At 38.0% G+C, this 25,165-nt stretch overlaps 1 protein-coding gene and 1 pseudogene across 1 annotated transcript in view; one reads left to right on the plus strand and one right to left on the minus strand.

The window, feature by feature from the left end:
- The window catches only part of Ints7 (integrator complex subunit 7), a 63,627-nt gene that overhangs the window by 4,914 nt on the left and 33,548 nt on the right, over positions 1–25,165 (plus strand). Inside the window, exons 2-7 of the mRNA XM_048356791.1 lie at positions 2,650–2,779; positions 3,749–3,895; positions 9,185–9,322; positions 10,885–10,931; positions 14,637–14,836; positions 15,813–15,935. Of these exons, the coding sequence (XP_048212748.1) occupies positions 2,650–2,779; positions 3,749–3,895; positions 9,185–9,322; positions 10,885–10,931; positions 14,637–14,836; positions 15,813–15,935 (785 nt within the window). The remainder of the gene's footprint in view (positions 1–2,649; positions 2,780–3,748; positions 3,896–9,184; positions 9,323–10,884; positions 10,932–14,636; positions 14,837–15,812; positions 15,936–25,165) is intronic.
- Positions 5,140–5,736, minus strand: LOC125359201 (annotated as a pseudogene).

Consider the following 25,165-nt stretch of genomic DNA (forward strand, 5'->3'; position numbering starts at 1 on the left):
GCTAAATCACATTCCCATCCCTGTTATTTGTGTTGTATGGCGATAGAATTAGCAGTTTGTGAATGGTGAAATACCAAAAGAAACACTTAAATTTTTGAGGGTTCCTGAGAAGTTATTTATAACCGACATCACTTGAGGGTAGTAATCTGGTTCCCAAAAGTGATGACTCCTGTTTGAGGATGCACCCACATGTGTGTCTCGTGGTTACTTAGGACATTATAGGTAATTGTTTCCATGGGGGGGGGGGGGAGGGTGCGCATGCACGTGTGTGTGTACATGTGTGAGTGCACACACACCATCACCCTTCAAAGTGAACAAGAGCTAATACAAAACGAAGGCAGGGATGCCAAGCTTTTCTCCTGAGTTTAGGTTATTTCATGAGCCTACCTAAGGAATCAGTGCTTTTCAGCAAAAGCAACTTTGAAGCATCTTTGCTGGTGTTGGCTGAAGAAGATTCAAAGACTAGCTGGAAGGCTGGCAGGATGTACGTAGTCCTACTATAGCCTGAGCAATTGGTCTTTGGAAAAGGAGTGAACAGAGAACTTATCATAGTCTAAAATCTGCCAAAACCTTAGGTTTGTATGATGTCCAGTGCTTTAATATACTTTTTATAATCAACTACTGATCACTCTTTTGGTCAAATTGTCCATATAAAATAATGCAATAAATAAATACGTAGTCTTTGGGGTCTGAATCTTTTTTGTATAGGTTTTTGTTTTAATTTAGTTAGTTTTGGGTTTTTTTCCCCCCTGCCATTCCTGGAGCTTGAACTCAGGGCTCACGTGCTGTCCCTGAGCTCTTGTACTCAGGGCTAGCACGCTCCCATTGGAGTCCCAGCTCTTCTTCCACCTTTTTGGTAGTTTATTGGTGCTAAGAGTCTCATGGACTTTTCAGCTCTGGCTGGCTTTGAACTGTGATCTTCAGATCTCAGCCTGAGTTAGCTAAGATTTCCAGCATGAGCCACTGGTGCCCAGCATGGCCTGCTTACTTAAAATTTGTTTTATATGGTTAAAATAAAGAGATACTAAAAGTATATTTTCATAAATTCCCGAACAGGACTCTTGTCTATTGAGTGTGTTACTTGTGAGATTCTCCTCTGTATTCATCTCCCTCTTTAAACAAAGAAAAACCTCTTTTTATGACAAACTGTGTAACTTGTAAAATCAGAAGGAAACTTTTGTAGATCTCCTTATCTTACATAAATCACATTAAGTCACACCTTTGATAGGTGAACTATAACAATCTCATGGGAAGGAGTATTACGGTATTGCATATGCTACTCATTCTGTGCGCATTTGGAATCATTTCAAAGCAGCTTAATAGATCTGCCCATGTTGTTGCATGAATCAGTGATTCCTTTTAAAAGAAGTATTACTGAGTAGTAGTAGTTCATTGTATGGATATATAGCAACTCGTTTGTTCATTTACCAGTTGGTGAATGTTTGGGTTGTTTCCAGTTCTGAATTATTATGAATAAAGCTACTGTGAATATCTATGTGTAGATAGATCTCTGTGTGGATATGTTTTCATTTCACTTAGGTAAATACCTAGAAGGATTACTGAGTGTATGGTAAGGGTGTCTTTATCTTTAGTTTAAAAAGTGCCAGTATTTTCTGAAAGAACAATAGAGTTTTATATCCCCATCACCAATATATGAGACTTAGAATCCACCTATACCGTCACCAGCTATTGGTATTACCAGACTTCTTTTGAATTTTAAGTTTTTGCCATTATAGTGAATAGTGGTTTTAATTTTCATTTCCCTGATGACTGTTAAGCATCTGCCTATGTGTTTTGGTCATCCATAGTTCATACTTAGTGAAATTTCTCTTCAGTCTTGCCCATTAGAAAAATTGGGTGGTTTATTGTTGAGTTATGGTAACTGTAGATGAAGTTCTTTGTTAGATACATGTTTTATAAATATTTTCTTCCCATGTATGGCTTTTATTTCTTTGGTACTGTCTTTTGAAGAGCAGAGTTAAAAATCTATTCTCTTCAGTTGACATTAAGAAAATTTTAATTTAGTGGAAGCTAATTTACAACACTTTCATGTTATAAGACATGGTTTTTATGTTTTATAAGAATTCTTTGCCTAACCCAAGCTCATAAGCTCTTACATGTGTGTCTTATGTTTTAGGTTCGTTTAGAGTCGGTTTTTATATGTAGTGTAAAGTTCATTTTTTTCTTATGGCTATCTGGTTTTCACAATCAAAAATTAAAATGAACTGTGTTGGCACTTTTGTTAAGTCATTGATTTAATTCCTTTCTTTTCTAATATGTGTTTGGTGTTACAAATGTCCTTGAAGCACTTTGATATATGACCCACAGATTGTACTTTTATTTTCAGTCAACTCAGGATACTTCCCTAATTTTCCTTCTGATTTCTTCTTTCGCCTTTGGATTATTTAGAAGCACATTGCTTAATTACTAAATAAGATATTTTTCTCTAATGATTCTAATTTTATTTTGGACTATATATGAGTGTCAGTTTACCAAATTATTGATGTATATACCATTATCCTTTTAAATGAGGAATTTTAGTTGTATTGTTGAGAAAACTTTTACTTTACCATATGATAAGTTAACATTTGCTATTTTGCCTTGCAGCTACGAATTTGTAAGTTGTTCTTTCTTTGTTACTTTTGATAGGTCTAAGATCTGGCAAACTTGGTGAACAGTGTGAAGCAGTTGTTCGCTTTCCCAGGCTTTTCCAGAAGTATCCATTCCCTATTCTCATCAATTCTGCATTCCTTAAGTTAGCAGATGTTTTCAGAGTTGGGTAAGTATAAAACCTCATTTCCCCAAAGCACATATTCGTGCATTTTGTTGTTGTTGTTTTGTATCATTTATGGTCTTCTCCTTTTTGCCCTTTAACTTTTCCACATGGTTAGTTATCATTTTGGTGCATTCATATTTCATTGTGTCACACTTTGGTGTCAAAGACTATCTTAGCAAAAGTGAAGTGAGGGCTGGGGATATAGCCTAGTGGCAAGAGTGCCTGCCTCGGATACATGAGGTCCTAGGTTCGATTCCCCAGCACCACATATGCAGAAAACAGCCAGAAGCGGCGCTGTGGCTCAAGTGGCAGAGTGCTAGCCTTGAGCGGGAAGTAGCCAGGGACAGTGCTCAGGCCCTGAGTCCAAGGCCCAGGACTGGCCAAAAAAAAAAGTGAAGTGAATGCTTTGGAGAATACTTGTGTTGGGGAACAAGATTCATCCCAAGAGAAGAACCCTGATATAGTAATGTGTATATTGGAAATCTTTTGCTTTGTGTAGTTTGTTCTGAGAACTTTCTGACTTAATATAGTGGAATATAACATGAGATGCATGTCCTGAGAAGTTTCTGAAACATGTAGGTATGTGAATATAAGTATATATGTATATGTATATGTATACACCAAATCTGACTTGACAGAGAAAAGAAGTGATGGGATTAGCTGGAGAGAGGAGGAAGACCATAGAACCTCTTGGCTTTGGTTACAGGGTGATTGAAGAGGTTTAGTTTGACTCCAGGTTTTTCCTTTTGTCATAGATAACTTATAGCAACACTGTAGACCATAGGTTACTGCTCTAGCTCAGTATCCACCTAAAGTGTAGACTTCAGGTAATTCTTTTAGTAATGAGACAGATTTTAAGACTGAACATTTACCTGCTATGAACACTTAATATCAGCATGTCTTTAACCTCAAAGTAAATATTTCTTTCCTGAAGTGACCTAATTTATTTTTATTTATCTCTGGTTTTCCTAGAAACAACTTCCTAAGACTGTGTGTTCTTAAAGTTACCCAACAAAGTGAGAAGCATTTGGAGAAGATTTTAAATGTGGATGAATTTGTGAAGAGGATTTTCTCTGTGATTCACAGTAACGACCCTGTGGCAAGAGCCATCACACTCCGGTATAACATTGCTCTAGTAATTCTCTGGTATAGCATTGCTCTAGTAATTCACTTTATGATTCAGCTGTGATGTGTATACCAAAAAGGCAATATATACTTACTTTTGTCATTTTATTGTGTTTTTGTTGTTGTTGTTTGTTTATGTGGTACTGAGGAATTGAACCAAGGGCCTCGTGCATGTTAGGCAAGCCCTCTTATCACTAAGCCATATTCCCAGCTTGTCATTTTAAATATTTGTTTTTGTTTTTAGTACTTTGAAAAAAATGCTAATCATCGCATACAGTAAATTCCAGTTAACGTCTATTGTTCTATTTGGATTCTAAATTGTTATCAAACTTGAGTTTGAAAAAAAATCCCTCTTGGGTAGGTAAGAATTCTGACGTAACAACTTGGTTAATTCCAACATAGCGGGGCTGGGGACATGGCCTAGTGGCAAGAGTGCTTGCCTTGTGTACATGAGGCCCTGGGTTCGATTCCCCAGCACCACATATACAGAAAACGGCCAGAAGTGGCACTGTGGCTCAAGTGGCAGAGTGCTAGCCTTGAGCAAAAAGAAGCCAGGGACAGTCCTCAGGCCCTGAGTCCAAGGCCCAGGACTGGCCAAAAAAAAAAAAAATCTAAATAAATTCTAACATAGCTTAGTTTCAGCTTTCTAAAAATTTTTTGCCATCTTTTTTTTTTCGCGTAATATTGTCTTTAATTACCTTAAGTCTTATGGCCACATAAATCTCAATCCTTTTCTCTAAGAAGTTGGCAAAAAGCGCCACTATCAATCACACATACATAATAGTTCCACAAAAACTTGTGAATAGCTGCATAAAGAAAATCCTGAATTATAACTTTGTCTTAGTATTCAAAAATAAAGTTGCTATTGTATCTATCACAGTCACTTTTAAAAGCATCTGAACTTACAGACCAACTGTAAAATGTGAGAAGTGTTGAATATTCTTTATTTGACATTTATACATAAGCCACGCTAAAATATCTTTCAATAAGTAAAAGGCAGATTTCAGAGACAGGGAATTGTAATTAAATTGGCTTAGTGAAGACCAAAAATATAGACATTGCTTCCTCATCTTCAACCACTGCCTTTAACAAGTTAATGATCACAAACTCAAGCAGGTTAATTTTGCTTGATTATCAGACATTGAAGGGATTTCCTCCCATGTTTAAAAGATGTTCTCATAGTTAGCTATATAAATCTGAATATAAAACCAATCTGACAGATTCGGAGATGTTATTCCCTAACTTGTTGAAAAATTGAACATTAGTAAGTCCAGTCATATCATAGAAAGGGGAACAAATGACAGTATTTTTTTTTAAAGATCACATTCACTTAACCATAAGCCAGTTTTACTTAAATCAGGACTGCCCAAAAATATTCTGCCAGCCATTCATGATGTGAAATCTGGTATTAGAGATCAATTGAATTATGGAACACATTAAAAGCCATGAGACATTTGTTTTGCAATAAATAAATAAGGCAGTGGCTATTACTTATTTGTAGCTTTTTTGAGGTAAGCTATCAAGTCTGCCTTTTCTCCCTTCTTCTTAATGCCAGCGAAGATCATTTTTGTTCCTGGGATGTACTTTTTGGGATTCTCCAGGTTCTCCATCAGTGTTATCCTTTCCCCAGGTGATGCCTTTGTTCTTATTGGCATCTGTGTAAGTGAATCCAGCTGCTTGACCTGTCTTCCGACCAAACAGACCATGGAAATTAGGCCCAGTCTTGTGCTTGCCTCCCTTTTCAACGGTGTGGCACTGGGCACGCTTCTGAACAAAAATCTTCTTGCCTTTCTCAACATCACCCATTTTAAATTCGCTCCTCTGTCGCTACTACAGCAGACAGTAGCTCGAAAGCCAGATGTCCCACTCTCTTGCCATCTTAATCTTTTTCTTATGTCAGTATTCATCCTTGGTTATGTGCCCATATGTATGTGATAGTTTACATTTAAATTTATTAGAAAATACCAGATATCACTGTAGTTTCTTTAATCTTTCCCTTTTTTTCTTGGCATTTAAAGATATTTTGTTAAAATTTCTCTTTGTAGGCTTTCTATCATACTTGAATCATATTCTTTTTATTTCTGCTGTTTATGCAATTATATGTATAATTTGGGGGGTATTTTTGAAATTTCCTAAATTATAGCTTTCATTTCTGGCTTTTAGTGCCTAAACAATACTCTTTATAACCAGAAAGTCAAGGGTGTTATTTTTTCCCTGAGTTAACTTTCTCCACGTCCACTTCAGTTCTTCCTTGTTCAGAATTCAGAGATTTTTAAAAATCATTCCTAAGCCCTTTAGATGAATAAATTGAGCACTGTGTAATATTTTAAAAGACTTTTATCTTTCAAAAAGTTTATCTAAAGGCGGGCAATGGTGGCTCTTGCTTGTAATGGTAGCTACTCAGAAGGCTGAGATCTGAGGATCTCATTTGGAAGCCAGCCCAGGCAGGAAAGCCCATGGGACTCCTATCTTCAATTAACCATCAGAAAACTGGAAGTGGAGCTGTGTGTGGAAGTGGTAGAATGTTGAACCAAAAAAAGATCAGGGACAGCACCCAGGTCCTTAGTCCAAGGACTGGCACCAAAAAAAACCCAAACCACCAAAAACTTTATCCAGCCAAGCATGCTTGAAGTACTAGGTTGAATCTCCAGAACTACTGGAAAGAAAAGAGAAAAAATAAATATATGCAGTAGTACAATTTAAGATGTACTTACCTCTTACAAGGTAACATATAGAAGATTTTTAAAAAGTTGACGAAGATAAAGTATATTGAACATTTTTGTAAAAGGAAACAATGGGGATGCTTAGGTGTCTATGCGAATAGCTAATTTTAAAATATTACGTAGTGGAATGGCATATGTCTGGATATGCAAACAGAAAGCTACTAAGGTAAACAAGTTATGAATTGTCAGCATGCATTTAATTATTTTTGACAGAGGTCATTGAGTTATAAGAATTTTCCATGGGCTGGGAGTATGTCCTAGTGGCAAGAGTGCTTGCCTCGTATACATGAAGCCCTGGGTTTGATTCCTCAGCACCACATATATAGAAAACGGCCAGAAGTAGTGCTGTGGCTTAAGTGGCAGAGTGCTAGCCTTGAGCAAAAAGAAGCCAGGGACAGTGCTCAGACCCTCAGTCCAAGCCCCTAGGAATGGCTAAATAAATAAATAAATAAATAAAAATTTCCATGCAATTTTATAGTTTTGAGTTATTTTCTGCAAACAAGGGTTATTTAGGCTTATCTGAATAATAAAGATGAATAATTTAATTTTAATATAACACTTGATGCAAAAAGTTTTAAAGGAAATTTAAGCTAAATTTTCTTTTCAATGGTGGGGCTTGAACTCAGGTCCTGGGTGCCATCGCTGAGCTCTTTCACTCAAGGCCAGCACTCTACCACTTTGAGCTATATAGCACCACTCTCTGGTGGTTAATTGGAGATAAGTGTCTCATGAACTTTCTTTTTTTTTTTTGGCCTGTCCTGGGCCTTGGACTCAGGGCCTGAGCACTGTCTCTGGCTTCCTTTTGCTCAAGGCTAGCACTCTGCCACTTGAGCCACAGCACCACTTCTGGCCGTTTTCTATATATGTGGTGCTGGGGAATCGAACCCAGGGCCTCATGTATATGAGGCAAGCTCTCTTGCCACTAGGCCATATCCCCATCCCCTCATGAACTTTCTTTTCAGGCTGACTTTGAACTATGATCCTCAGAGCTCAGTGTCCTGAGTAGTTAGGATTACAGGTGTGAGCCAACAGGACCCGGCTTAAGTTAAAATTTTTATATTTAAAAGCCGTTATAAATCAGGCACTGGTATTTTATGCCTGTAATCCTAGTTACTTAGAAGGCTGAGTTCTGAGGATCATGATTTGAAGCCAGATCCTGCAAGAAAGTCTATGAGACTCTTATCTCCAGTAAGCTACCAAAAAGCTGGAAGTGGTGCTGTGGCTCAAGTGGTAGAGTACTAGCCTTGAGTTTGCTCAGGGACAGGGCCCAGGTAGATTGATTTAAAAGAGAAGCTGGGCACTAGTGGCTCAGGCTTATAATCCTAACTACTCTGGAGGCTAAGATCAGGATTGAAGCCAGCCCTGGCAGGAAAGTCTGTGAGACTCTTATCTCCAATAAACTACTCAGAAAAAGCAGGAAGTGGTACTGTGGCTCAAGTGGTAAAGCACTAGCCTTGAGCACAAAGAGACTCAGGGATAATGCACAGGCCCAGAGATCAAGCCCAGGACTATTAAATAAATAAATAAATAAAAACAAGGGGATAATAGAGAAGAAATAAAAATGTTCTTTTTACCTGATATGTTAAACATATAAATTGAAACAACAGTGGAAAACAAGCTGGAAGATACCCATAGTATTTTAAATATAGTACTCTTGAGTTATAAAAGGAGATTTTGCCCCGTGATAGTTCATAATAACACATTAATAGGGATGTGTTAATATTAGTTTAGTCTGGTGAAGAATATTAGATTAGTGACCATTTGTTATATCTTCTGAAATTAAATAAAAATTAAAAATTTAGACCTTTTTGTTGTCTTGTTGATATGAGCTCAACTATAGTACCTATGTTCAGGTGATTATATAATCATAATTAGGATATGTAGGAATACTACGTTTTGTTTGTTTCAGTGTTTTACAGTTTTCCAAAATACATGCCTTTCTGCTGAAAATATTATTCAAGCTTTGCTTTTTTGTAGTTGACATCGCAAACATATTTTTATTTTCAAACCTATGCTTTTTCAATACATACTATATTGTTTTCCAAGTTTTATTTTTCCTTGCTGTTGCAGATATTGTGAGCCCCAAGGGTGCCTTTGGCTCTGTTCTTGCTGTTGAGGATAGATAGGAAAAGTATATCAATATATATAGATGTGGGGAAAAGGACTGGGAAGACTTACTATTTTACTTTGTGAATTGTCTCAGTAGCAAAGAAATATCATGTTCTTGATGCTCTGCTGAAATAGACTTCTTCGTGCAACATTGCAAATTGGTAATTTCATGCCTTAATAAGTTAATTTTGTTTTCTAGCCCCTATTTGGTACCTAATGATTTATTTTATAAATTTAGCTTTCATTAGATAGCCCACTGTATCATTTCTGATATATCGAAATATGTAGAAGTATTTAAGTTTTGATTCCTGATCAGTTTAAGCTTTATTAACTCAAGACGTGTGGATGATCTACAAATTTATAGTATGATAATCTGGCTGCTTTGTGTTCTTTTTTCCTGCCTTGGAGTTCACCGTGTTTCCATTCTTCTTGGCTTCCTCTCTTCCCTCAGGATGTTGGGAAGTCTGGCATCTATAATTCCTGAGAGGAAGAATGCTCATCATAGTATTCGTCAGAGTTTGGATTCGCATGATAATGTCGAAGTGGAAGCTGCTGTGTTTGCTGCTGCGAACTTCTCTGCACAGTCAAAGTAAGCATACGCTTTTAAATAATTGAGCATCCCAAGAAGAGGTTTTGAAAGAATAACTATTTTTCAAGAGGTTTTACTTGTTGGGGAAGTACATAAGATAAGAAAGGTTACATCAAATATTGGTTTCCAAAAGGACAAGATCAGAATAGATGAGTTTGAGAAAGCTTTATTGGATAGCCACTTTGTCCATTGAGAAATCATTCACACATGTGCACATCTATAATCCTAAATAGTTACAGTGTTTGGGCTCTGTCCCTGAGTTTTCTTGCTCAAAACGAGCACTCTGTTAATGGTTATATATGAAAATCAATTTTTGTTCACTTTTCCTCTTGTGCTATCAAGTTATTTTTATTTCAGCTGTGGAATTTCTGATCTGTTTTGGAAGATGATTTAAGACAACATAGAACTTGGCTTATGGAATTGATGATGAGTTAGTTAATACATTAACGTTCATGTAGAAACTTTTAACATACTATGCTTCAATATGATGCACTTGCATTTGTGATATTTAAAAAAAATTGAAGTACTATAGTTCATAAGAAAGCCTGAAGGGTTTGCAATAAAAATATTGAAGTGTGAGATAAATGAAATGTGTGATTTTGAGACCATGGTTTACTTACCTCTTTTCCTAATCAATACTGATGCATTTTTCTCTTAGCATTCTTTGTTGGTTTTGGATTTTAGATAGGTCAGACTAACTAGTTAAATAGAACATAAAGAATTTATCACATTGTATTCTCCCTTTCTATACTATGATAATTATATCTAATTTATTATCCTAACTTACTATGTTAAGAGGTTAAGAATTTTGTACTTTTTGGGGCTGGGGATATAGCCTAGTGGCAAGAGTGCCTGCCTTGGATACACGAGGCCCTAGGTTCGATTCCCCAGCACCACATATACAGAAAACGGCCAGAAGCGGCGCTGTGGCTCAAGTGGCAGAGTGCTAGCCTTGAGCCGGAAGAAGCCAGGGACAGTGCTCAGGCCCTGAATCCAAGGCCCAGGACTGGCCAAAAAAAAAAAAGAATTTGTACTTTTAAAAGAGCTAGGACTTAGGTCAAAAAGCAAGAGTGGCAAGCTCCAAATGCCTCTAGGGACACCAGGCAGGCATTGTCAGTGAGATTGGTGCCCTCTAGTGGTAGCTGGTGAACTGAGCTATCTCCCTCAGAAAGGGTCAGCAGCTCTGTGGCACTAGCCAGTTGTTAGATTCTTCTTGATCAGGTCCTAGTCAAGTGCCACTGGCTCAGACCTGTAATCCAGCTACACAGGAGGCTGAGATATAATTTCAGCAACATTCACAAATCAGAGAATCTTTCTTTAAAGGTCATATTAGAGTGGTGTTGACATGAGCCTATTTGGTAGTTGGAAGTTTTGGGGGGTTTTTGTTTTTCCTCTCATTTGTTTTTCTGTTGCTTGTCTGATACCTTACCCTGGCAGATTCATTATGATTTGGAGTATTGTATTCCTCCTCTGCTAATTGTGTTCTATTTTAAGTTCTTAGAAAACTTCAGCAACTTTTAATTTTCTGGTTTCAAAGTTTTTTCTTCTCTTTCTTTCCAAAGGGATTTTGCTGTTGGAATCTGTAACAAAATCAGTGAAATGATTCAAGGTATGTATGCTTTATTTAGTAATATGAACCAACTTAATGGGATTTATCTTAATAATATATGTTAAGTAGTTAGCACATGGGAGTTACTGTTCTGTTAATATTAAACATCTTCTATATGCTAGAACTGTTCTAAGTACTTAGGATATAGAATTGAACAAAACAAAGCCCTTATCCTCATGTAACTGATATTCATTCTGAGAGAAGGAATAGGCAATAGCCAAGTACAGAGATGACATAACTAACATGATGGAGAAAAAGGGAGATATGAAGGGTAGAAAGTCCCAGTAATCAATGCAGGGTAGGAAGAGGGATATTTGTATTTTACATGAATTTGTCAGTGAAACCCTCTGATACAGTGAGACATGGAAAAGGGAAGGAGTAAGGCATGAAGATGAATAGGAAAATGTTCTGATCTGGTAGAAAATAGTGTTCCTTAGGAGCTTTGGGGCTCTCTGCTAATGTTTTTCCAGTGTCTTCCAGATGCAACTAGAATCAGACCCAAATCCCTTATGATAGGCTATAGGGACCTATTTTTCTAATTTCACTTTCTAAATCCCTTGTGTATTAACCTCATATTCATTCATTAAAGGCAGCTCTGAGTCTACAGCATTGCACAACTCTAAAGAACACTATTTTCTTTGTATGCTTATAAATGGCATTCTTTTGGATTATGTAATGTGGCTGCCTTGGATAGAAAATGCTTTATATCCATTTTACAGTACAGGAAGTGGGGCTACAATAAGGCTCAATAATATATCCAAAGTCATGCCCCTTATCATAATTTTAATCACTATACTATTGTACCTTTCTGACTTATGAATTTTTTTAGGGTAAGTTATATTTTACCTGCTTTAAACTCTTTCAGTTGAAAAGGAGTGAACTTGCTTACATTGCACAAACAATAGAAATAACATTTAACTGAGGACCAAGATACTGCCGTTGAGCTTTATCCTGTTCCTTTTTATTCATGTGCTTTTCTTCTGCCGGAAATGCATGCTTGTAGAAAGGGTTGTTATCTTCATGATACAGGAAGGAAGCATCATTCGTTGAGAAGTTTTTGTTTCAGTTTGTTTTTGTTTTGTAACAGTACTGGCGCTTGAACTCAGGGCTTGGGCACAGGCTAGCACTCTTAACACTTGAGCCACAGCTCCACTGCTGCTTTTTTTGGTAGTTAATTGAAGATGAGAATCACAGACTTTTCTGCTGGAGCTGGTTTTGAACTGCTATGCTCATATCTCAGTCTCCTGAGTAGTTAGGACTATAGGCATGAGCCACCAGTGTCCATTTTAATTGAGCTTTTTTTTTTTTTTTTTTTTTTTTGCCAGTCCTGGGCCTTGGACTCAGGGCCTGAGCACTGTCCCTGGCTTCTTCCCGCTCAAGGCTAGCACTCTGCCGCATGAGCCACAGCACCACTTCTGGCCATTTTCTATATATGTGGTGCTGGGGAATCGAACCTAGGACCTCGTGTATCTGAGGCAGGCACTCTTGCCACTAGGCCATATCCCCAGCCCGAGCTTTTTTTTTTTTTAAATTGAGTGTCTGCTGTATTAGATAATATCTCATCAAGAAACATGCCACACTCTGCCATGAGGAAGGCCTGGAGTAAGGGAAATGCTTAGGAGAGTCTTAGAACAATTTCAGTCAAGAGATGGTAGTGGAAATGGATCAACATGATAACAAGTGGGATGGCATAGTCAGATTTGGGTTATATTTTAGAAGTATAACCAATAAGATTTACTATAAATTTAGAAACTGGATCATAAGATGTGGAGACACACTCTGAAATCTGAGGAGCCATAATTACTGTGATGGGAAAATTTTTAGAGATGCACTTTTGGGGTGAGATTAGAAGTTCTCTTTAGACTCTATTAAGTATAAAATGCTTCTAAGATACCCCAGTAGAGATAACCAGTGAGTCATGGGTTATAATATGTTCTGGGATGGAGAAGAGGGATGTGTCTTTAGTATTTAGTTAATAATGGATACCAAGGGATTATATCATTTTAGAAAAGGTACAAAGGATGAGGAGAAAATTTACTGCCATTTTAAGGGAATGCCAAAAATCAAAATATGGATAGAAGAGGAGACTGAAAGGGATGAAGAAGGAAGAACCAGAGAAAGAAGAAAGAAACCAGGAACCAAGTGAAAAGCAGAAGCCAAGAGGAGAGTTTTGACAGACAGAATTGTCAGTGTGTGAAATGTGTTCTGTATCCTAAAGATCAAAATAATATCACATGATGAGCATCATGTGACCGCAGGGAAGAAACTAGGGAATAAGTACTCTGATTTCATTCTTGCATTTCCTGCTGGAGCTCTCTGCTTAGACCAAGCCTAAATGATAAAGAGAGCTTGTTAATACAAACCAACATTGCTTATCAAATGCTATCTTATGTTCATAACTACAGTTATGTCACAGTGGGAAAGCCAACGGTCTACAGAGTATTAATTATCTTTAGCATGATTTATAGTGTATTATAGTTGATAAATTTTTGTTCTTTATCCCCACAAAGCTATGTTATAGAAGAAAGGTATTTAGGTCCAATGTTGAGAGGAAATGATACATTGGTGTTAGATTTTGTGGATTCTTAACTGTATTATTTAATCAAGGAAAGGCATTTCTATACAAAGGACTTCAGAGCTGCTCACACTGTCTGTTCACATCCTGATTTTGATTAAGTTACTGAAAATAATATTGTTAATTTAATCAAATTGTAGCTACTGTATATGTTTATAATGTTTTTAACATAATGTGAAAAGAAATAGGGCTGGGGATATAGCCTAGTGGCAAGAGTGCCTGCCTCGGATACACGAGGCCCTAGGTTCGATTCCCCAGCACCACATATACAGAAAAAGGCCAGAAGCGGCGCTGTGGCTCAAGTGGCAGAGTGCTAGCTTTGAGCGGGAAGAAGCCAGGGACACCAAGGCCCAGGACTGGCCAAAAAAAAAAAAAGAAAGAAATAGGTAGCAAATAAGACCACTTTCTACTGTGCCTTTGGGGGAGGGGGTAAATTCTACTGTCAATATGTACTGTTTTGGGGTTTTTTTTTGAGTGAGTGTGTATATGTATGTGTGGTATTGGAGTTTGAACTCAAGACTTCATGCTTGTTAGATAGGCACTGTACTGCTTGAGCCAGGCTTCCAGACCTTTTTGCTCTGGTTATTTTTGAGATAGTCTTACGCTTTTGCCTAGGCTGGCCTAGATGACAATCATCCTATTTTCACTTTCAGCCATAGCTGATAATATGCTACCACATCTAGCTTTTCCTCTTGAGATGGCATTGCAACAGATTTTTTTTTTTAACCACAACTGGCCTAGAATCCCAGTATTCCCTCTCCCAGCCTCGTGAGTAGATAGGATGACAGGCATGTACCACTGTATCCAGATACTAGGTTAAAATAGTTTGAAGTCTTATTGCCTAGGCTGACCTTGAACTGTGATTTTTTTTTATCTCTACCTCCAGAGTAGCTAGGATTCCACGTGTGAAGTATAAGTGCCTGGATGACATGTACTTTTATCATCATTAATAAGATAATACTTCGGGGGTGGGGGGAGAAAAACCTTGAGCTTACAGAATCGTTGTAGCACAATTATCTTTAATGTTATAAGCGATGTTATGCTGTTTGTTTTCAAATGAGCAGTTTTGCTAAGTCTGTACCGTTGTTAAGAATGATCATCAGACCTCTGGAAATTCTTTTTGTGTCTAGGTTTAGCTACACCTGTAGACTTGAAGCTGAAGTTGATCCCCATCCTACAGCACATGCACCATGATGCTATCTTGGCATCCAGTGCTCGTCAGCTTTTACAACAACTAGTCACATCCTATCCTTCCACCAAAATGGTGATTGTTTCTTTGCACACTTTTACTCTGCTTGCAGCTTCATCTTTGGTTGATACACCTAAGCAGGTAATCCTAACCTTTTTGGCCTTCTTATTCTTATTCGGTAAACTTGCAAAATACATATGATAAAAAAATGAGGAAGTAGCTCTTAGTAGTTGGTGATTTTAAGATTTCTTTTTTTTTTTTTTTTTTTTTGCCAGTCCTGGGCCTTGGACTCAGGGCCTGAGCACTGTCCCTGGCTTCTTTTTGCTCAAGGCTAGCACTCTGCCACTTGAGCCACAGTGCCACTTCTGGCTGTTTTCTGTATATGTGGTGCTGGGGAATTGAACCCAGGGCTTCATGTATACGAGGCATGGACTTTTGCCACTAGGCCATATCCCCAGCCCCTAAGGTTCCTTTTTCTCATAAAGGTCAGTTGCATTGGGTGCTGGTGGCTCACACCTCTAAGCATTCAGGAGGCTGGATCTGAGGATCACAGTTCAAAGCCAACCCAGGCAGGAAAGTTTCTGAAACTCTTAACTACTAACAAACTGGAAGTGGCGCTTTGGCTCAAAGTGGTAGAGCAATAGCCTTGAGCAAAATTGCTCAGGGACTGTACCCAGGTCCTGTGTTCAAGCCCCATGACACCTCCCCCCCCCCCCGAAAAAAGAAAAATCAGTTGAATTCTTTTTTTCTTTAAATTCATAGTATAGGTTCTTGGAAGCTCTGGAGAAAAATGAGTTGTTGGGGAGTTCGTGGCAATAAAGGAATGTCTCTTAATGATAGTCGCTGTGTTAGAACCTTATATAGAAGGTAGTATTTTCAACACAAGGAGAACAAGGCCCAAACCTGGCTATGCCGCTAATGTGAACAAAAGACAGTTTTGATTTGAAGGGAGTTCTTGCTCAAATCTTAAGTTTTACTAAATAGTACTTCATCCCTGGTGATATTGGGTTTTTTTTTTCTTAGCATACATTAGTTGTACAAATGAGGTGGTTTCATTGTGCATAATGATAATTTCGGTGACAGTATTATTTATGGGGTGATACAACTTCCTTTATAGATTCAGCTTTTGCTGCAATATTTGAAAAATGATCCAAGGAAAGCAGTAAAGAGACTTGCTATTCAAGATCTGAAATTACTTGCCAATAAAACACCACATACTTGGAGCAAGGACAATATTCAGGTATGTAGATCTTCGGGCATTAATATTTTATGTAGGAAAATATTATAACATTACAGCACATCATTTCTGGCTGGATATAATTGTATACACATATAATCCTAGCTTCTCCAGCCATGGAGAATCTATTAGCTCAGTTATAAGGGAGGCATAGGAATTATAGGTAGAGCATCATGGTCCAAGGCCAGTCCCAAGCAAAAAAGTCTTGAGACCCTATCCAAAAGAGAACTAAAACCAAAAGGACTGACCTCAAACCACCATTTGCCCGATTCTAGCTTCATGAGTAGCCTGCCTGTAGCAACAAGCCCTACATTATATTTTTATATTGTGTTTCTCCAAAGTGGTTGAATATGAAAAACTTACATTGTTATATATGTGACTGAAATTATTAGTTTGCCAGTTCTGGGGCTTGAACTCAGGGCTTGGGCACTGTCCCTGAGCTTCTTTGCCTCAAGGCTAGCACTCTACCACTTGAGCCCCAGAGCCACTTCTGGCTTTTTCTGTTTATGTGATACTGAGGAATTGAACCCAGGGTTTCATGCATGCTAGGCAAGCAGACTAGGACTAAGCCTACATTCCCAGCCCAGAAGTTATTTTATATATTGAAAGATAGTCAAGTGTGGTGATACGTGCCTATAATTCTACCATTTGGAGAAGTAATCCTAGTACTAAAGCAGAAGGGTTGCAAGTTTGAAGCCACCTGGGCTACAGAAAAGCCAAAATTAAACAAAACAATAAGTAAAAAGCTTCTTTTCTTCAGTGTTTGTGTTTGTTTTAATGAATGAGATGTCTCCCTCTATCCCTCCCTACCTTTCTCCTTCCCTCCCTCTCTGTCTCTGTCTCTCTCTCTCTCTCTCTCTTGCTCTTTCTTTGTCTCTCTCTTGCTCACTCTCTCGCTTGCTTTTTGTGACAGTCCTAGGGCTTGAACTCAATGACTGGGTGCTGTCCCTGAACTCTTTTGCTTAAAGTTAGCACTCCACCACTTGAGCCACAGCTCCACTCCTGGCTTTTTGATAGTTAATTAGAGATGAGAAGTTCAAAAACTTTTATGTCTAGGCTGGCTTAGAACTGCTGTCCACAGATCTCAGCCTCCTGAGTGGCTAGGATTTCTGGCATGAGCCTCTGGCACCCAGCTTAATTTCTTGTTAACCATCCTGTGTCTGTACTGAGGCTAAATCAGAAAAGTTCAATTTTGATATTGTCCTCTTCAGTTTAAGAAGAACAGTTTAAGTGCAGACTATTATTTGTTATGGAGAAAATGTGGAATGAGTAAGTTGACAGGGTATTTTTTCTCCTTTTCTGGGAGAGCATAAGGCATTCTTTAGTTTTCTCTCCTGAAAATAAGAAGTGATCTCATTGTAGACTGAAATGATACCTTTTAAAGCATTTCTTTTCTTTTTTCTTTTTTTTTTTTTTTGCCAGTCCTGGGCCTTGGACTCAAGGCCTGAGCACTGTCCCTGGCTTCTTTTTGCTCAAGGCTAGCACTCTGCCAGAGCCACAGCACCACTTCTGGCTGTTTTCTATATATGTGGTGCGGGGGAATTGAACCCAGGGCTTCCTGTATACGAGGCAAGCACTCTTGCCACTAGGCCATATTTCCAGCCCTAAAGCATTTCTTAATGTTTCATATTTTTCTCAAAATAATCCCTGTTTATCCATGTCTGATAACAATTATTCCATTTTCTAAATAACGCTATTTAAAGTGAAATTGAAAAATGTATGAAGGATGTAGCATGTGTAAGGCCCTGGGTTTGATCCCCAGAACCTCCAAAAACAAAAACACTTCTAGTAAAATTGAAGACTGTTAGAATTTGACCTTTGTATATTCATATATTCAGGTTGTTTTGTTTTTTCCTTTGGGCATAATCTCAGCTCCGTTGTAACAAAAATCTTTAAATTCAGCGCTGGGAATGTGGCTTAGTGGTAGAGTGTTTGCCTAGCATGCTTGAAGCCTTGGGTTCAATTCCTTAGCGCACTATGTAAGTAGAAAAAGCTAGAAGTGGAACTGTGGCTCAAGTGGTAGAGTGCTCACTTTGAGCAAAAAGAAGCCAGGGACAGTGCTCAGGCCCTGTTCAAGCCCCAGGACTGACCAAAAATAAAAAACAAGAAACAACCCCTAAATTCCAGGTTATGAAATCTAAGCTGCTATGTATGTTAGCTTTTTGGCACTATGACAGATTCCTGAGAAAACATGAACTTAATAGAGAAAAAAACTTACTTTGGGCCGTGGTCAGACAACTCAATTATTTCTAAGCTGGAGTAAAATAGAACATTATAGTAAAAGTGTGTAGAGGACCCAAATTAATTATCTCATGGTGGCAGGAAGCATAGAGGAGGAAAGACCAGGACAGATAGACCATTCAAACACATTTCCTGCCTTCCAGCGGTCTGCTTCCTCCAACCAGACTCCACTTTCCTCACTTCCATTGCCTCCCAGTAGCCTGTTCAGATTTCAAAACCATCAGTGGGTGGATCCCTCAGTGAAGGCAGACCCTGACAATCTCCATCCAGTTGCTTCTCAAAAGCTCAACTCTAAACAATACTGGAAGGAGTGGCATTGATCAAAGTGCACTGTATTCATAAACTGGCATGTTAAATTAAAGCCCCTTTGTACAAGTACTTAAAGATAATACTAATTTTTTGGAAAGCCACAGCTCTGAATACTGTTTGCATTGGCCACCAAGCCTTCAATACAGTTTGGGGCAAATCTTTATTTTTTGGGGGGGGGGGCAAATCTTTATATCCAAATTCTAACAACTGTTTTCTTTGTTGTTGTTGTTTTTGTTTTTAATTTTCTCAGCCTGTTTACATTATGATTTGATAGTTACAAACATCTCAAGAGATAAAGGACAGTTATTAGTATTTGCATTTAGTAGATAAAATTAGGGTTCAAGAGATTTAGTATACTTACAAGAGTTGCTTAAGACAACTTAGTCATTTAATTGAGAGACTGTGTCATCTAGTCCTTATCTAGTGATTTTTCTACTAGACATTACTGCCTTTCTAAGAAGAAAATGTGCTGAATTACTTTAGCCGTTTACTGAAATTCATGTATGGACCCAGACCTATTTATTTTAAAAGATCAATTAGGGCATATTATATTGTTTCTTCGCATTTTTCCTTATTGTGCCAGTAGATCATGAAAACAGAAAATGAAAGTTCATGTAAGTCATTATATAGGACATTTCAGGGTTGAAGACCTTCTTTTTTCCTCTGTCTGTTCCTAATCAAAACTCAAAGGAGGGGCTGGGGATATAGCCTAGTGGCAAGAGTGCCTGCCTCGGATACACGAGGCCCTAGGTTCGATTCCCCAGCACCACATATACAGAAAAAACGGCCAGAAGCGGCGCTGTGGCTCACATGGCAGAGTGCTAGCCTTGAGCGGGAAGAAGCCAGGGACAGTGCTCAGGCCCTGAGTCCAAGGCCCAGGATTGGCCAAAAAAAAAAAAAAAAAAAACTCAAAGGAAACATGCTTCTAAACTTTTATGCATTTTCATCATATGTTTTAATTGTCTTTTCATTATAGTTCTGTTACCGTTTTATAGGTGGAGTATTTGTTTGAACCTTGTACTGTCTTTCATCTCACTTTTTCCCCCTCTGGTATACTTTTCTGTCTTTGGGAAGTCCTTCACTGAATAGATTGTAATAAACTCTCCTAAAACCTACATGTCTGTAAAGGTTTTCATTTTATCCTCCGTTTTGAAAGATACTTTCTCCAATAGAATTCCATGGGCCTTACTGATATTGTTCTACTTGAGAAGTGGCAGTGCTCTTTTGAAGGCTTTCTCTTCTTTTCCCCTGCTTAAAATTTCCTTTGAAAAATGATGGAGTACAAGCAATATTGGAGTACATGGTCTCTGATTTGCTTTATGTCCTATATGATCTATTTTAGAGGCAGTTGCTGCAAAAGTGCATAGTTTGCAGGTGTTGAATGGAACATCCTGTGATACCTGTTAAATCTACTTTATGGTTTAACTATGAAGCTCCTTTTTTGATTTTTTTTTTTTGTTCAAAGATCTATTTTTTGAGAATTAGGTATTGAGATCACCTACTGTTGTACTGGGTACTACGCGCACACACACACACACACACACACACTTTTTTAATTGGTACTGATGTTGGAACTCAGGGCTTTGTTTTCTACTACTTAAACACATGCACAGCCTTTATGGTATCTTTCTGATGTATTTCCTTTACCAATATGTAGTATCCTTCTTTGTTAATGACTAATATTGGCCTAAAATCTTTTTTCAGATGTAAGAAAACGTACCTGCTTGCTTACACGTCTGTTGGCTTGAAATACCATTTTCCATCCTTTTGTTTTTCAAACTGTGTATGTCTTTGCCAATGAGATTTGTTTTTTGTAGGCAAAAAAAAATCCTTGGGGGGCTGGGGATATAGCCTAGTGGCAAGAGTGCCTGCCTCGGATACACGAGGCCCTAGGTTCGATTCCCCAGCACCACATATACAGAAAACGGCCAGAAGCGGCGCTGTGGCTCAAGTGGCAGAGTGCTAGCCTTGAGCGGGAAGAAGCCAGGGACAGTGCTCAGGCCCTGAGTCCAAGGCCCAGGACTGGCCAAAAAAAAAAAAAAAAAAAAATCCTTGGAACTTGTAGGATTTTTGTTTTGTTTTGTTTTGTGGGGGTAACTTTTTGTTGTTGTTGTTTTGGGTGCTGGTCCTGAGACGTCAACTCAGGGCCTGACCACTGTCTCTGAGCTTTTGTGCTCGAGGCTAGTGCTCTGCCACTTGAGCCATAGCTCTATTTCCACTTCCAGCTTTTGGTTTTGTTGTGTTTTTTTTTTTTTGGGGGGGGGGGGCAGTCCTGGGGCTTGGACTCAGGGCCTGAGCACTGTCCCTGGCTTCTTTTTGCTCAAGGCTAGTACTCTGCCACTTGAGCCACAGCGCTACTTCTGGCCGTTTTCTGTATATATGTGGTGCTGAGGAATTGAACACAGGGCCTCATGTATACGAGGCAAGCACTCTTGCCACTAGGCCATATCCCCAGCCCCTTGATTATTGTTTTGTTGTTGTCATTTTGTAGTTTTTTGGTGATAAGAATCTCATATACTTTCTTGCCCAGGCTGGCTTTGAACCATAGTCCTCAGATCTCAGCCTCCAGAGTAGTTAGGATTATAGGCGTGAGCCACCTATGCCCAGCTGGATCTTGTTTATAATCCAGTCCACTGCACTATTCTTTTAATTGGAGAATTTGGACCATTTACATTTATGGCAAGAATGTAAAGGTTGTATCTGTTAATTAATGCTTGTTCATAATTCTCATTTGCTTATCTATACTTCTAGTCAGATTATTCTTTCCTCTTGTGGTTGTGTTTAACTTCCTCTTCTCCTATGGGATTCCTTTTAGTATCTTCCATAGTTCTTAGTGGTCATGAATTCCTTTAGTTTATGTTTGTGATGGAAGGTCTTTATATTTCCTTCAATTCTGAAGGGTCTAGATATTGTAATCTAAGTTGACAATTATTTTCTTGAAATATATTATTTTAAGATCACTTGGCCTATAGAGTTTCTCTTGAGAAATTTGCTTTTATTCACATGCACTTGCTTTTATAAATGGCTTGGTGCTTCCCTTTCGGAGCTTTTATATTATTTGTTCTATACCCATGGCATTTTAACCATTATATGTCAGGGAGAGGTTCTTTTCTGGTCATGTTTACTTGGAGTTCTAAATACCACTTAGACCTGGATATTTCCTGAGGTTTTTCTACTTTTTTTTTTTGGCCAGTCCTGGGGCTTGGACTCAGGGCCTGGGCACTGTCCCTGGCTTCTTTTGTTCAAGGCTAGCATTCTACCTCGTGAGCCACAGCGCCACTTCAGCTTTTTCTGTTTATGTGGTGCTGAGGAATCAAACCCAGGGCTTCCTGCATGGTAGACAAGTACTCTATTCCTAATCCACATTCCCAGCCCCAATTTTCTACTATTTTACTCCATGAGTTTTCTGTTCCTGTAGGGTATATCTGATTGCCTTGACACAGGAAAAAATAGTGTGTGTGTGTGTGTGTGTGTGTGTGTGTGTGTGTGTGTGTGCGCACATGCACATCTTTTAATCATGTTCCAGGGGTCTTGCATGATTTTTTTTTCTTATTACTGTTTGAATGTTCTAATTCATTAACCTTATTTTCAAAGCCTGGAATTCTCTCATCTGCTTAGCATATTTTATTAGTGATGTTTTCCAGTGAGTTTTAATTTGACTTAGGGACTTTTGTTTCCAAAGTTTCTGGGGTTCTTTTCCCCTTGCAAAATTAAATTTTTATTGAACTTCTGATTTATATCCTGTATTGTCTTCTTAATTCATTCAACTGGGTTTTCTTTTCTCTCTTAGAATCATTGACCTTTTAAAAAAATCAATCTTTTGAATTCTTTGTCTAGCATTTATCTTGTTCAACATCTTTGGAGTCCGTTGCTAAAGAATTGTGAGCTTTCACTAGGCACTGATGGCTCATGCCTGTAGTCCTAGCTACTCAGGAGGCTGAGAGCTGCTTGTTCTCTATGGCCCAGTCCCTTCACTCAGTTGTTAGTGCCTGTTCAGTCTTCTGACTAAGCTGGCTGCATGGGCCACCAGTCTTGAAGGGACAGCAAGCCCCAGTCAGATCTGTATCTCCATCCTGAATCTCGGTGCAGTATTTTTCAATTAGCTTGTTTCAGTGGCATTCTGCTGGGGCCACACCATGTTCTAAGTAGACACTGACTGGGCCATTGTGATTTCCAAGGAAAATGACTTAGCATAACCTCATTAAAATGTCCACTTACCCTTGACTGAAAGTGCTTGCTTGCTTGCTTCTAGTCCACCATCCTGGCTCCATTTGAACACATATTCTTTTAATGTTTGTTTCTCCCACAAAGAATTATTTTAACCATTGTGACAGAAACGTGAGCATGTAGTTTTTGATTAAGTAGAGGTAGTCAACTAACCATTTTTAAAGCTAAAGTGTGTGTTTCAAAACGTACCTGTATAAAACAATACTATGTTTTCTTTAAATTAGAATTTTATTCTTCCTAGGCTTCCTTTCATGCCTCTTTTCTTCCTTCCATTCTGCCTTCCTCTTAGCTAATATTATTGTTGATTGATTTGTGTGTGTGTGTGTGTTAGGGGGGTTGGGGGGGTCCTGAGGCTTGAACTCTGGACCTGGGCGCCATCTCTGAGCTTTTTTGTTCAAGGCCAGTGCTTTACCACTTGAGCCATGCCTTCATTCTGGCTTTTTGGTGGTTAACTGGAGATACATGAACTTTCCTGCCAGAGTTGACTTTGAAGCACGATTTTCAGTTCTCAGCTTTCTGAGTAGCTAGGATTACAGGTGTGAGTCACTAGCACCTGGCTTATTGATTGATTTTTAATTTTTAATATTTCAAGTTCAAGTTGTATCCATTCAATTACTGTTGTTTTTTTTTATCATTTTATTAGTTTTTAAAATTCCATGTGAAACCAAATATCCCAAGTTTAGAGGAAAGAATTTATGGATGTTGTAAGAACTAGAAAGAGAGAAATAGCCTAAATCAAGGCCCTGTTATATCATTAATATAGTCACAGTAATAATATTAGAACCAAAATTTTTTAATGTATCAATTTTCCTTTGGATTTTTTAATGCCTTGCTAACATAAATAGTATTAAGCCATATTAATAGTTTGTAATATTTTAATACTTCACTCTTGTTTATTTTTTTTGTTGTTTGTTTGTTTCTTGCAGTGCTAGGGATTGAAGCCAGGCCCTTGCACATGCAAGTCAAATGTTCCCTCACTGATCTACAGCCCTGGCTCATAGCTCTATATGCAGAGAGAGTTGACTTCTCTCACATAAAGCAAAAGACTTACTTGTTGAGTATACCCTTAAAGACATAATTTTATTTTTGACATGAACTCTTGTCTTTAGAAGGGTTTTCTGACTTGTACCTTTCTGACTTGTACCTGACCCAGTACTAAGGAAGGACAAATTAAGCCTGAGAGCTCTTTCTAATAATCTGTTTTAGTAAAATGGAGACATGGAAAATTTAGGAAGCTTTTCACTGTTCTTTCCTGGAACAAATTCCTGGTGGCGGTTTCCATTCCAGGGCAGGAAAGATGCCCCTCTTCAGAAACTGAACTGGGAAACACTAACCCAGGATACAATATCTAGTTGAACAGTAAGTTAAGCTAGGGTAGAGGGAGAAGTTCAGACCACACAGTCAGTGAGGTGGCCACCAGTGAGGCAGGGACTCCATTTGAAAAGATGGCTGTTGTTATTATTGATATTAAAAATAGTTTTGGTAAGAGTAATTGTGTACCATGTAATGTCCTTGAAACAGAAACTTGAACCAGATTTCATCATTGAGATATGATTGATGTGCCATCCCCAGGGAACTTCATTTTCTCTGTTAAGCTTTCTTACTTTAATCAATGAGCCTTTAAATCATTTTATACTTACCAAGTCTATTTTAGGTATCCAATAATGTGCTATGTGACAGAAATCAGAAGATAACATTGTAAATTATTTACCATAAGATTTTTAATGTTTCATTTTTCAAATGGTAAAATTCTTCTTGTTGAAAATTATTAATATTTATTCAAAGTTATTGAATTCTTGTTGAAAATTTCTTATTTAAAATGTAGATTTTAGCCACATTCACTGGCACTTAAAAGCTATAAAAGGCTCTGTAATGAACTATTCCTGTTACTGTTCTACTGTGCACACAACTTTTTTTTTAACATAGTGGCAAGCAGTGTAGTTTCATGCCTGTCTTTCTACAGATACTTTTTGTGAAAACTAGCAATTTTTAATAAATATTTACTCCCACTGTTTACACAAAGAATTTGAGACACAAAGATTGCAGTAGTTGGCTCAGATCACAGAAGTGACAAGTGATACAGCCAGAATTCTGATAGGCGTTTTCCAGTTAAAAGTCTGCTGCATCTCAGATTCCAAAAGCCTAATGAATATTTTCTAAGATTTCATAACTCTTTAATTTCTGTCTTTCCTTAAAATTGGCTCCTACTACATAAATTCTCAGCCTGCATAATCAGAATAAGTATTATACGGTCACCAGACTTAAATTTTTTTATGAAGTAGTTGTACAAAGAGATTACATATAAATCCATAAGACAGGTTATGAGTATAGTATTGCTTGATCAACTCCATCCATTGTTCTCCATTTTCCTTTTTCCATCTGTATGTAGCGTCAAGTTACATAGTTCATCTTTAAAATTTCTTAAGGATTATTGAGTCTGTCTTATATATTGTCTT

Source organism: Perognathus longimembris, chromosome 11 (genome assembly GCF_023159225.1).
Source record: "Perognathus longimembris pacificus isolate PPM17 chromosome 11, ASM2315922v1, whole genome shotgun sequence".
Taxonomy (NCBI): domain Eukaryota; kingdom Metazoa; phylum Chordata; class Mammalia; order Rodentia; family Heteromyidae; genus Perognathus; species Perognathus longimembris.